We start from the raw sequence: 12,871 nt of genomic DNA on the forward strand, positions 1-12,871 counted from the left end.
ACTCAGATATGGTAATACTATAGTAGCGAGCAGTAGAGAATGTGAAGTGATTTGTTAAACCAAATATTGTGTTTTTTTCCATATACAACAATCTATCTGGACTCGATAAGAGAATCGATAAGGAATCGGTTCGACAAGAGGATTCGATAATAGGCTCGAACTCGATCATTTATTATCAAACATCATCCCTAATTACAACTGAGTACCGCTGCGGCCCATACGGACCACAGCTGAGAAATAGGTCTTTTTTGTAGGCCCTCGCGGCCCTATGGTTAAGAAACACTGACATTTTGACCAAAGAACCACCATTACATGTTCTGTAGACCAGTGGTCCCCAACCACCGGGCCACGGCCCGGTACCGGTCCGTGGATCGATTGGTAGCGGGCCGCACAAGAAATTAAAAAAATAAAAATAAAAAATATTTTTTTTAATTTTTTAATTTATTTATTAAATCAACATAAAAAACACAAGATACACTTACAATTAGTGCACCAACCCAAAAAACCTCCCTCACCCATTTATACTCATTCATACTCATTCGCACAAAAGGGTTGTTTCTTTCTGTTATTAATATTTCTGGTTCCTACATTATACCTCAATATAAATCAATACAGTCTGCAGGGATACAGTCCGTAAGCACACATGATTGTATTTTTTTATGCCAAAAAAAATAAAAAATTATAATATATATATACCATACCAATTTTCAAGCGTTGACCGGTCCGCAGTTACAAAACGGTTGGGGACCACTGCTGTGACCACAAGGAAGTGTTTTAAATGTAGAAAAAAAAGATCATAATATGACCCCTTTTGATGTCCATATACAGTAAGTACATACACAACATAGGCAGACGAACAGAGGCACCCAAAAATGTGTGCAAGCTCACACCAAAATGTTTGAACTTCATGATTTAATGCTTTGGCGTTGTTTACCACGAGTAGCCAACATTTATGAGCTCGACAAGCCGAAATTCATCATTGATCCCCTTGAAGTATTTTTGATGTATTTTGAAGGGCACAGATTAGGTCAAAAATAAACACTTGTTTTAAGTAGAAGGAAACGTTAATAATCCTTTTTCGGGTGCCCCTGAAAATCTCGGGGCCCCATGCATGCCTCAGCATAAGTCCGCCCCTGCAGTACAGGGAGGGGGAATTGCGGGCAAATCTAGCAGAGTACAAAGTCCACCCAAACACGAGGTCTTATTAGTGAAGTGAATTATATTTATATAGTGAATGAAGCCCATTATCTGCATCTTTAAACTACATTGAAACCAGTGTGGGCGGCACAACGGCAGTGACTAGGATACCAACCGAGCCACGCCGCCCCACATATATGACATGCTACACAGAATTGATTTAGGATTAATGGATGCTGTAATATGGCCCCGCCCCCGCTTTGTCTTCCCAGACATTACGAGCTGAAGCGCAACGAGGACATTGTCTGCTTCTTCAACGACTTCAGCGACCACCTGGCGGAGGAGGCGCTGTGGGAGCTCTCTCTGAAGATCAAACCCCGGAACATCGCCCGCCGCAAGACGGACCGGGAGGAGAAGACTTAGGGGCCCCTCGGCCCCTTGCCGCTCCCTCCCCGGGGCTGCATAAGACTCGACCTCCAACTGTGCTACAACTAACTCCACTTTACCAAGGACGGAAAGAGCAGCGGACGCTAACGGGAGATTCGTCGCAGGCGTGCGCGAGCGACGTTTACATAAAGCTCGGCAGCACCGGGATTGTTTTTTTGTTTTTTTTGTGGCTCAGACGGATTCAGTGACTTTGACAGGAAGATGAATCCTTACAGAGCGGACGAGAACCAGGAAGAAAGAAGTCTGCTCTGTTTTTAATTGCAGATGCTGCATGAGTGTGGAACATTGAGGGGAAGAAAAAAAAAGGTCCATTACTCTTCAAGTTTTTTTATATTCTGTGCCATCTACAACCCCCCCTATCCCACCGTCATGCAAGCAGCGCCCCCTACTGTGAACTGTTGAGGGTCCCGACTACGAGAGACTGGAAGCTGTGGGTTTGTTGGTGTAAGAATAATGTTTGCTTATTATGAAATGTATTATATACACTGCTCCTTTTGTTCTCAAAAAGGATCTTTATGCTTTCGAGAAGAGCTCGGCTTCTCCCCAAGTGCCGTATGTACAGTATGTGCACTGAAAACAACAACCCGGGAAGATAAATGACTGGAGATGCTGTGATCATCCCCCCCATCCCCCTGCCTGCCTGCCCGCCATCACGTAGGACGAGCAATCACAATCAAGTTCATGTCTGAGTGAGTGAAGTCCACATTCCAAAGTGTGCTGGTGTAAATCGTTCTGCTTCCAACACGTCACAATAAAACCACAAACAGCTGTTTTTTTAGACATTTATTATCTTGTAGTCGTGCTTTTATTGTTGCACGGGAAGGTGAACATTAATAGATTAAGGCATTAAATAAGTTAAAAAAAACCTCTTAATATCATTCATATATATTAGTATTGACACAACCGAAAGCTTAAAACAAATCTAAAAGCTTTCTATTATCTGCCCAAACATGGATGCACGTGAGATCCATACCAGTGACGAAAAACATTCGCGAAGTAGCCGCTAGTGGGGACGACTGCTCGGCTCCAGCAGGACCCTCTTTCCGTTCTGCAGGTCGCACTGCTCCGACAGGGCCCGCTTCAAGCTCCGCCCCTGGCCGTTAACGGCGCCGCGCTGCCACTTGCACAGGTCGCCGTTTAGAATATCCTGGATGTGTTGCACGATGAGGTTGATGGCCACTGAGAAGAAAGCAGACATGGTCAAGACCAGAGACGAGGCAGGCGGACTTGATGGGACTTACCCATGTTGTCCACGCCTCTCGGAATGATGACGTCTGCATACTTCTTGGTCTGCACAGATCAGTGAGCCAAGCTGTGTGACACGATGTTACCAATGGGTGACGTGAGTGCAGATGCTTACAGGCAAGCAGAACTCCTCAAAGGCCGGCTTGACGAAAGTGGTGTACTGAGACAGGATCTGCTCCAAGTCTCTCCCTCGGGTCATGTCTCGTAAAACTGTTGAGGGGGTCACAAACATATGTCAGCTTTGGTATGTATTTGTTCCGCAGCAAGTCTTTAATTGTGATGAGAATGAAAAAAAATACCACAGTGGACCTCTATTACAGCGAAGGAGAAGGCCCTACCGCAGGGGTGGGCAATTAATTTTTACCGGGGGCCGCATGAGCAACCCGAGCACTGCTGGAGGGCCACATCGACAATATTTCAATTAAATTTTGCTCAATATTATTTTTGATGTATACATTAAGATAAACAACAATAATAATAATAATAATAATACTTTCATTTAACCTAACTTAACTTTATACCAAAAGCACTGCTTTGTAAATCATTTGTACCCCTTTCAGAGATCACATTTAGTTCCCCTTAAACATCCTCATGTTGCACAATGAAATGTAAGCATAGGATGAAGTGTGCATTCCTGTAACTTTCTCTAGTAACAGCATTCCATGATTAATATAAATAAATTAACATTAATAATAAATGACAGTAAAATAGGCACACGTATGACTGAGGAGTCATAGTGTAACTTTGTGTGGTGTTTGAGTTGTCCGACTTTTTGTGTGGCCATAAACGCACCAGTGGCTTAGTATGTGTGTTGGTGACAGATGACAAGTTGGTTTTGGCCTGGTTTGTACGGCAGAAAATGACTAGTTTTTCGAGATAGAAGTTTTTTACTCATGTTTTTGGTGTGGTTATGGCCCAATATAAACAGTTTTGCTGAATAAAGTGATCGATATAATTCCTGTCCAAGCATCTCGATAGACGTTACAATAATTGAACGGTGTTGACGAACGCCGTTAGGGCCGCTTGTTGTCACTGTCACTCAGAGTTGCATTGCAAAATTACACAGAATAAATGTGTTTATTTTGTTTAGAATTCAGGTGGGTTTGATTTGGTGCGCGGCATATATTTGCTGTGCGCAGAGGACGCTTGAGCAGTGCGCAATTGCGCAGGCGCGCACCTTAGAGGGAACGTTGCTTGGCAGTCCATGTCTTGTTGAAAACACGGCATTCGTCATCAACTTTTCTCTTTTTAGCGTCTCGGGAGTAATCGGGCATCACTTGTCGCTGTGCACCTTCACTCACAGGTTACACACGGACATACGCCCATAAATAACACTTTTCAAAATAAAAGCAGCACAGTTGTATTGTGCGCACGACATAGATGTTTTTTTCAACTTTATTTTGTAATTTGTGATTGCAGCTGTTCACATTCACTCACAATCACGCACGCACGCGCATACGTCCACACGGAAGTAGTACAAATAACGCTTTTCAAAACAAAAGCAGCACCGTTGTATTGCACAATCGACATAGATACTTTTTTAAATGTATTTTGTAATCTATGATTGGCCTCACGCGGGCCGGACAGGGACGCACAGGGGGCCGGATGTGGCCCGCAGGCCGCAGGATGCCCAGGTCTGCCCTACCGGGACACAATCCAATGAAGAATCGCCTCGCACTGCTAGTTTGTGCTAACGTTAGCGGTGACTATGTGAAGCCACCGCTCGTTTGTAACTCGGAAACTCCCTGAGTGTTCAACAATGCCACACATATTCCCAGACACAAGGTACAATGTTTTTTTTGTTTTTCGAACGCATCAACGAAACTTGTGCGTTGACATTTAAGCTATGTTGTTGAGTTTGGATAAAAAAGAGAGATTGTTGAGATATTACCCTCTTGTTATGTTGGTTGGCTGTGACTCTTTGGGCACCATACGATTCGATTCTTGGTGTAACAATTAGACTCAAAATCCATACTTTTTAACAACATTGGGTGCCGGTTCTATGATAAACTACATTCCTCCGTTAAATCATTAAACAGCCGTGATCAATTGCAATATTATTTAAAATAAAACTAGTTAAAATTCTACAATTAACATTTAATAAAATCAAATACTGATAAGGCAAAAAGAGAAGTTTCCAACACTTCTCTTTTCTAAAGTAAATCTGTACAACAGACATGGGCATCTACATCAACAATATGATTTGCCTGAGTGGCTGAAATTGACAAACTACAAAAAACACCCCCGAGTGACTTCCTCACCTCGGCGAGACAGCCTGACGTCAGAGTCCGTGTCGACAAAGAGCTTCATGTGGAACATGTCGCGCACTTTCTGAGGGTAGAAGACGAGGATGCCCTCGAAGAGCACCACGTCTGCCGGATAAAACGTGATCCTCTCGTCTAGCCTGCACACACAGTTCATTGTTTCATGATTTTACCTCCATCGTGTACCTGAGTGAAGTTGGCCCCCCCTCAAAATTGCAAAAATTGAATTGTGCTGTAAAATGTTTTGTTCATGCCGCTACGGTTTTTAAGTTATTCTGAAATGCAATTTTCTGACGTCATCCAGCTCCCGCCCCACCTTGTCAATCAAAATCTCCCCAAACTTGCTCTATTTTATTATTCTGTAAATAGTTTTTGTCTCATAGTTTTTATGTTAACTTTTTATTATATATAACCAGCCCTTCCCCACCTTGTCAAAATCGCTCAAAACTTATCCGGCAACATTTTTTGTCATAGTTTTCATGTTATAGTTTTAGTATTCATAACAGCACTTCTAACCATGTGAAAATCGCCCCAAACTTGTCCCATTTGTTTGTGCTTCAATTTTTTCTTGTCTAAATATTATGGTTTTTATGTTATTAAACATAAAAAACTAAAATAGTTAGACAAAACATTTTTGCAGCAAAAACTAATTGGACAAGGTGGGGGGGTTGGATGATGTCCCTTGTCAGAAAATGTATTTTAGAATAACTTAAAGGCCTACTGAAACCCACTACTACAGACCACGCAGTCTGATAGTTTATATATCAATGATGAAATCTTAACATTGCAACACATGCCAATACGGCCGGGTTAACTTATAAAGTGCAATTTTAAATTTCCCGCTAAACTTCCGGTTGGAAACACCTTTGGATGATGACGTATGCGCGTGACGTAGCCAGTGAAACAGGAGTATCGGTAGCCCATTGAAGCCAATACAAAATAGCTCTGTTTTCATTTCATAATTCCACAGTATTCTGGACATCTGTGTTGGTGAATCTGTTGCAATTTGTTCATTGCATTATGGAGAAAGAAGCTGAGCAAGCAAAGAAGAAAGTTGTCGGAGCGAAGCGGAGTATTTTGCGAGGGAAGTCAGCAACACAACACAGCCGGTGTTTCATTGTTTACATTCCCGGAAGATGCAGTCAAGATCGAAGAACTGGGACAACACAGACTCTTACCAGGATTACTTTGATTTGGATACACAGACGCAGACGTGCTACCGTGAGTACGCAACTGCGCTTCCAAACATTTGATCGCTTGCCCGTACGTGCGTGTCACGTACGTAACTTTGCGTAAATATATAAGCTTTATGAACCTTGGGTTAGGTGAACGGTCCTTTGGGCTGAGTGAGTGTGTGTGTTGTGCAGGTGTTTGAATTGTATTGGCGGGTTATATGGACGGGAGCTAGGAGCTAGCAAACACCTAGGTGTTTGTTATGCGGGATTAATTTGTGGCATATTAAATATAAGCCTGGTTGTGTTGTGGCTAATAGAGTATATATATGTCATATATATGTCTTGTGTTTATTTACTGGTGTAGTCATTCCTAGCTGAATATCAGGTCCCACCCGCCTCTCACAGCATCGTCCCTATCTGAATCGCTTCCACTCCCCACTAGTCCTTCACTTGCACTTTCCTCATCCACAAATCTTTCATCCTCGCTCAAATTAATGGGGAAATCGTCGCTTTCTCTGTCCGAATCGCTCTCACTTCTGGCCACCATCACTGTAAACAATAGGGAACTTTGCAGAAATGTTCAACTGACTACGTCACGCTACTTCCGGTAGGGGCAAGGCTTTTTTTGTCAGATACCAAAAGTTGCGAACTTTATTGTCGTTGTTCTCTACTAAATCCTTTCAGCAAAAATATGGCAATATCGCGAAATGATCAAGTATGACACATAGAATAGATCTGCTATCCCCGTTTGAATAAAACAATTTCATTTCAGTAGACCTTTAAAAACTGCAATAGCAAAAACTTTTTTTTTTTTGCAACACAGGTGGCTGGGGAGAGGGAAGTCTGGGCTTCTCTGTTTAGGCTGTTGCCCTGACCCAACCCACGTTGTGTAAATCGTAAATAAAAACAGAATACAATGATTTGCAAATCTTTTTCAACATATATTCCATTGAATAGACTGCAAAGACAAGATACTGGAAAACTATATTTTTGCAAATATTAGCTCATTTGGAATTTGATGCCTGCAGCATGTTTCAAAAAATATGGCACAAGTAGCAAACAAGACTGAGAAAGTTGAGGAATGCACATCAAACACTTTATTTGGAACATCCCACAGGTTAACAGGCTAATTGGGAACAGGTGGGTGCCATGATTGGGTATAAAAGCAGCTTCCATGAAATGCTGTCATTCACAAACAAGGACGGGGCGAGGGTCACCACTTTGTGAACAAATGCGCGAGCAAATTGTCCAACGGTTTAAGAACAACATTTCTCAACCAGCTATTGCAAGGAATTTAGGAATTTCACCATCTATGGTCTGTAATATCATCAAAAGATTTAGAGAATCTGGAGAAATCACTGCACATAAGCGATGATATTACAGACCTTCGATCCCTCAGGCGGTACTGCATTAAAAAGAGACATCGGTGTGCAAAGGATATCACCACATGTGCTCAGGAACACTTCAGAAAACCATTGTAAGTAACTACCATTTTTTCGTTACATCTGTAAGTGCAAGTTAAATCTCTACTATGCAAAGCGAAAGCCATTTATCATCAACACCCAGTAATGCCGCCGGCTTTGCTGGGCCCGAGCTCATCTAAGATGGACTGATGCAAAGTGAAAAAGTGTTCATATTTCAAATTGTTTTTGGAAACTGTGGACGTTGTGTCCTCTGGGAAAAAAAGAGGAAAAGAACCATCCGGACTGTTTTAGGCGCAAAGTTGAAAAGCCAGCATCTGTGATGTTTATGGGGGTGTATTAGTGCCCAAGGCATGGGTAACTTACACATCTGTGAAAGCACAATTAATGCTGAAAGGTACATACAGGATTTGGAGCAACATATTTTGCCATCCAAGCAACGTTGTCATGGACGCCCCTGCTTATTTCAGCAAGACAATACCAAGCCACGTGTTACATCAACGTGGCTTCATAGTAAAAGAGTGCGGGTACTAGACTGGCCTGCCTGTAGTCCAGAACAGTCTCCCATTGAAAATGTGTGGCGCATTATGAAGCGTAAAATACCACAACAAAGACCCCGGACTGTTGAACAATTTAAGCTGTACATCAAGCAAGAATGGGAAAGAATTCCACCTGAAAATCTTAAAAAATTGGTCTCCTCAGTTCCCAAACATTTACTGAGTTTTGTTAAAAGGAAAGGCCATGTAACACAGTGGTAAAAATGCCCCTCTGCCAACTTTTTGCAATGTTTTGCTGCCATTAAATTCTAAGTTAATGATTATTTGCAAAAAAAAGTTAAGTTTCTCAGTTGGAACATTAAATATATTGTCTTTGCAGTCTATTCAATTGAAAAGGATTTGCAAATCATTGTATTCTGTTTTTATTTACAAATTACACAACGTGCCAACTTCACTGGTTTTGGGTTTTGTACGTTCTTAATCACTCATTTGTGTCCTCTTGCCTGGAATGGGTGACAAAGTCATATGTTGGCACTTGAACCACCTTCCCCTCCACGATGTCCTTCAGCGTTTTGTACATTAAGTCGTTGTCGAAGGCTCCTGCAAGATGAGTGCGCACATGTGTATTACTTTGAATAGACATGTTTTGCTTGAGGCATGACTTTCCGCTACCTGGGTGGTCAAAGTTGTACTGCCCCTTCAGCGCTTTGCCCTTCTGCTCTGCAGTGAGGACTCTGTAGAAGCAGTCCTGGCTGATGATGGCCACCTTCCTCTGCCGGTGGTCCACTTTGTTCTGGCCCAGCAGCTCCATGATCTTGGCGCACACTGTCGACTGTCACATAAAGGTGTCGGATTAGAGATGTCTGATAATATCGGCCTGCCGATATTATCGGCTGATAAATGCGTTAAAATGTAATATCGGAAATTATTGGTATCGTTTTTTTTTGTTTTTTGATTGAATCAACATAAAAAACAAGATACACTTACAATTAATGCACCAACCCAAAAAACCTCCCTCCCTGGGTTGTTTCTTTCTGTTATTAAAGGCCTACTGAAACCCACTACTACCGACCACGCAGTCTGATAGTTTATATATCAATGATGAAATCCTAACATTGCAGCACATGCCAATACGCCGGGTTAACTTATAAAGTGCAATTTTAAATTTCCCGCCACACTTCCGGTTGAAAACGTCTATGTATGATGACGTATGCGCGTGACGTCACGGCGGCAACGGAAGTATTGGTACCCAATGTGTCACCATACAAAAAGCTGTTTTCATCGAAAAATTCCACAGTATTCTGGACATCTGTGTTGGTGAATCTTTTGCAATTTGTTTAATGAACAATGGAGACTGCAAAGAAGAAAGCTGTAGGTGCGATCGGTGTACTAGCGGCGGACTACAGCAACACAACCAGGAGGACTTTGAGATGGATAGCAGACGCGCTACCATGAGTACAGCTTTGGCTTCCAAACATTTGATCGCTTGCCTGTACGTGCGTGTCGCTATGTGCATGTCACGTACGTATTTTTGGGGAAATATATGTTTCTTGCCGACTCTGATGGCGGCCGGGGTGTCGTCAAAAGCTACAACGCCCGCCGCTGCTCCATAGCTAAGTTAGCTTCAATGGTGTCGTTAGCAACAGCATTGTTAAGCTTCGCCAAGCTGGAAAGCATTAACCGTGTAGTTACATGTCCACGATTTAATAGTATTGTTGATCTTCTGTCAATCCTTCCAGTCAGGGGTTTATTTATTTTGTTTCTATCTGCATTTGCGCCCGATGCTATCACGTTAGCTCTGTAGCTAAAGAGCTTCACCGATGTATTGTCGTGGAGATAAAAGTCACTGTGAATGTCCATTTCGCGTTCTCGACTCTCATTTTCAAGAGGATATAGTATCCGTGGTGGTTTAAAATACAAATCCGTGATCCACAATAGAAAAAGGAGAAAGTGTGGAATCCAATGAACCCTTGTACCTAAGTTAGTCAGAGCGAAAAAAGATACGTCCTGCACTGCACTCTAGTCCTTTACTCTTACGTACCTCATCCATGAATCTTTCATCCTCGCTCAAATTAATGGGGTAATCATTGCTTTCTCGGTCCGAATCTCTCTTGCTGCTTTGTAAACAATGGGGAAATGTGAGCAGCCCTATCCCCCGTGACGTCATGCTATTTCCGGTATAGGCAAGGCTTTTTTTTATCAGCGACCAAACACGACGATAAACTTTATCGTTGTCGTTCTCTACTAAATCCTTTCAGCAAAAATATGGCAATATCGCGAAATGATTAAGTATGACAAATAGAATGGATCTGCTATCCCTGTTTAAACAAAAAAAAAATCATTTCAGTATGCCTTTAATATTCTGGTTCCTACATTATATATCAATATATATCAATAGTCTGCAAGGGATACAGTCCGTAAGCACACATGATTGTGCTGCTGGTCCACTAATAGTACTAACCTTTGACAGTTAATTTTACTCATTTGCATTCATTACTAGTTTCTATGTAACTGTTTTTATATTGTTTTACTTTCTTTTTTATTCAAGAAAATGTTAATGTATTTATCTTTTTTTTTTTTTTTTAAAGTACCTTATATTCACCATACCTGGTTGTCCAAATTAGGCATGTGTTAATTCCACGACTGTATATATCGGTTGATATCGGTATCGGTAATTAAAGAGTTGGATAATATCGGATATCGGCAAAAAGCCATTATCGGACATCCCTGTCAGATGTTTTTTTTCCCTCCCCAAGTCGTCATGTTTGTCTGTCAGGCCACTTCATTAGGGACACGTTAAATTGTGCAATGACAGCTCATTTAGAGATAGCCATTGATTTGTGTACCTAATGAAGTGGCCGCTGTCAGTCGCCTGACTTCCCGTATCAAACTCACTAAAAAGGTTAGCGGTATAAAATGCTAAACGAGCGTGCATTCCATAAAGGGGCTAAGAAAAGTAAATGAGCTGCTTTAATAACACACATAACTTTGCGGGCAAAGTAGTTTTGACAGATCGGCGACCGCTAGCCTAGCTAATGCTAACACAAGATGCTAACCACTTCCGCCATTGGTGGAGGGAGGCATAAAAACAAGCGCTAACTTTGCCACTGGCGGTTCCTCCGCTGACCCCGATGAGGAATGGTCGATGGTGCGGCCTCTCCGCCTCCTCTGCGGCTGTGAGGGCCTCCATCGCAGTCCGAAACACGGAGAAACAGTATGGAGGATGACTTGTCCTGCTAGCTCTCAGGCTAATGTTTAGCAAACAACACACCAGGGCCAGTTCTCGCGATGTTACGTTGACGCGCCAACTCGTGACTACAATGTGGGTCTGACGTACCTGTTTAATGTCCACTGTAGAACATTTGTTTTCAAAGTCAACCCCACGAAACATTCAGTTTGTGCTTCAAAACGCGTGACGTTAATAGAAAAATAGTTTAATGCACAATTCCTTATGAAACTCGCATATGCGACATTAGGATGGGATACCCATATTGGGGAAATTATGTGGTTTCAGAAAGTACACAAAAAAGGTAAAAATGACAAATATGAAAGAATAAAAGAGCAGAGCTGATGCAACCAACTGCCAGTTCAGAGGCGCTATTTCTACATACAGCACCAAGTAAAACAAAAAAATGAGCAACAAATAACACATGTTGCACACATCATCGGCGGTCACTCGAACGAGCATGACGATCCTCCTGGTGGGGGTGTATCCCTTTATGGAGGATGCCTGTGCGTGACTTTAACGTGGGGAGACTGGTGCACAGACAGTCACCACACGATCCTTGACAGAATCGAGTCAGTGTCCAGTGGCATGGAGTCCAAGACGACTGGGGACCCTTTTCTGCTGCAGCCTTCTTCCGCCATCGCAGCCGTTGTGGTAGTTCTTAAATCTACCGTCTTCCGCCTGCTCCGCCGTTGAGGTCTTCACCGTATCCCCGGCTAGGGGGCAGTCAGGTACTAGGCCTTTGCCAAGGGCCACCTGGTGTAACAGTAGCAAAGGGGTTAACCTCCTAGTGCCCCAAGACCCCATAGAGGAGCCTCCACTGCCGGATGCACTTTAACGTCATGCCCAAGACACGTTGCACACATACACCATGCAGACAAACGACAAAACAAAAGTATCATTTCAACACCCACATACAGTGCTGTGCACCATGCCTTGCTATGGCCAGAGACCCGAACAGACCCAATAAATCATCCAAAATAGCAGACTCCATCCTAGGCTGCCCACTAGCCCTCGGCCAATGTTCCGTCTGCGCAGATGAGTGACAATCCGTCCGGGGGGAACCGAAGTGTCGGAATATGCTCAACGCTAGCTCCGCAGCCCTGTCTCTTCCTCTGCATCTCCGCTGGTCTCTCCACGCGGAATCCACTGTGGCCGAGGGCCAGCGGCTGGTCCCCCAAGTCACGAAAGTGCAGAAGGCAAAAAAACACGTGAAAACAAGAGGGAAACATCAAGAACACAGAGCAACCATCAGCCACACATAAAAGGTATAGGTAGGTACATATGCCCAGTCTGAGATCCTAGACAAAAGCTATATCACAAATGTGATTTTAAAATGTATATAAATATTAACGTTCAGTGTTCATTTGAGATATATTAATCAGTCATATGAGTTGTGACGGAACATTATAGTCTCTCATACAGCTCTTGTTATGTATCTTTGTTTGTTACTTCCACA

General features: G+C 42.7%; 2 protein-coding genes across 14 annotated transcripts in view; one reads left to right on the plus strand and one right to left on the minus strand.

Moving 5' to 3' along the window:
- The window catches only part of rapgef1b (Rap guanine nucleotide exchange factor (GEF) 1b), a 109,047-nt gene extending 105,741 nt beyond the window's left edge, over positions 1-3,306 (plus strand). For all 12 annotated transcript variants that reach the window (XM_062056805.1, XM_062056804.1, XM_062056808.1 and 9 more), the window contains one exon: positions 1,410-3,306. In XM_062056805.1, coding sequence (XP_061912789.1) covers positions 1,410-1,560 — 151 coding nt within the window. In that variant the 3' untranslated portion in view covers positions 1,561-3,306. The remainder of the gene's footprint in view (positions 1-1,409) is intronic.
- On the minus strand, positions 2,358-11,486 carry uck1 (uridine-cytidine kinase 1). Of its 2 annotated transcripts, XM_062056820.1 has the most exons (7): positions 11,287-11,478; positions 8,859-9,018; positions 8,690-8,786; positions 5,091-5,233; positions 2,945-3,039; positions 2,826-2,874; positions 2,359-2,763 (listed from the first exon to the last, which is right to left on the minus strand). In XM_062056820.1, the coding sequence occupies exons 1-7, from the start codon at positions 11,374-11,376 to the stop codon at positions 2,588-2,590; spliced, it is 810 nt and encodes a 269-aa protein (XP_061912804.1). In that variant the 5' UTR covers positions 11,377-11,478; the 3' UTR covers positions 2,359-2,587. The 2 variants fall into 2 exon arrangements, with proteins under 2 accessions (XP_061912805.1, XP_061912804.1); XM_062056821.1 differs by lacking the exon at positions 2,945-3,039 and having other exon boundaries at positions 2,358-2,763; positions 11,287-11,486.
- Positions 11,487-12,871: the final 1,385 nt, after the last annotated feature.

The sequence above is a fragment of the Entelurus aequoreus genome, linkage group LG08 (assembly GCF_033978785.1).
Source record: "Entelurus aequoreus isolate RoL-2023_Sb linkage group LG08, RoL_Eaeq_v1.1, whole genome shotgun sequence".
NCBI lineage: Eukaryota > Metazoa > Chordata > Actinopteri > Syngnathiformes > Syngnathidae > Entelurus > Entelurus aequoreus.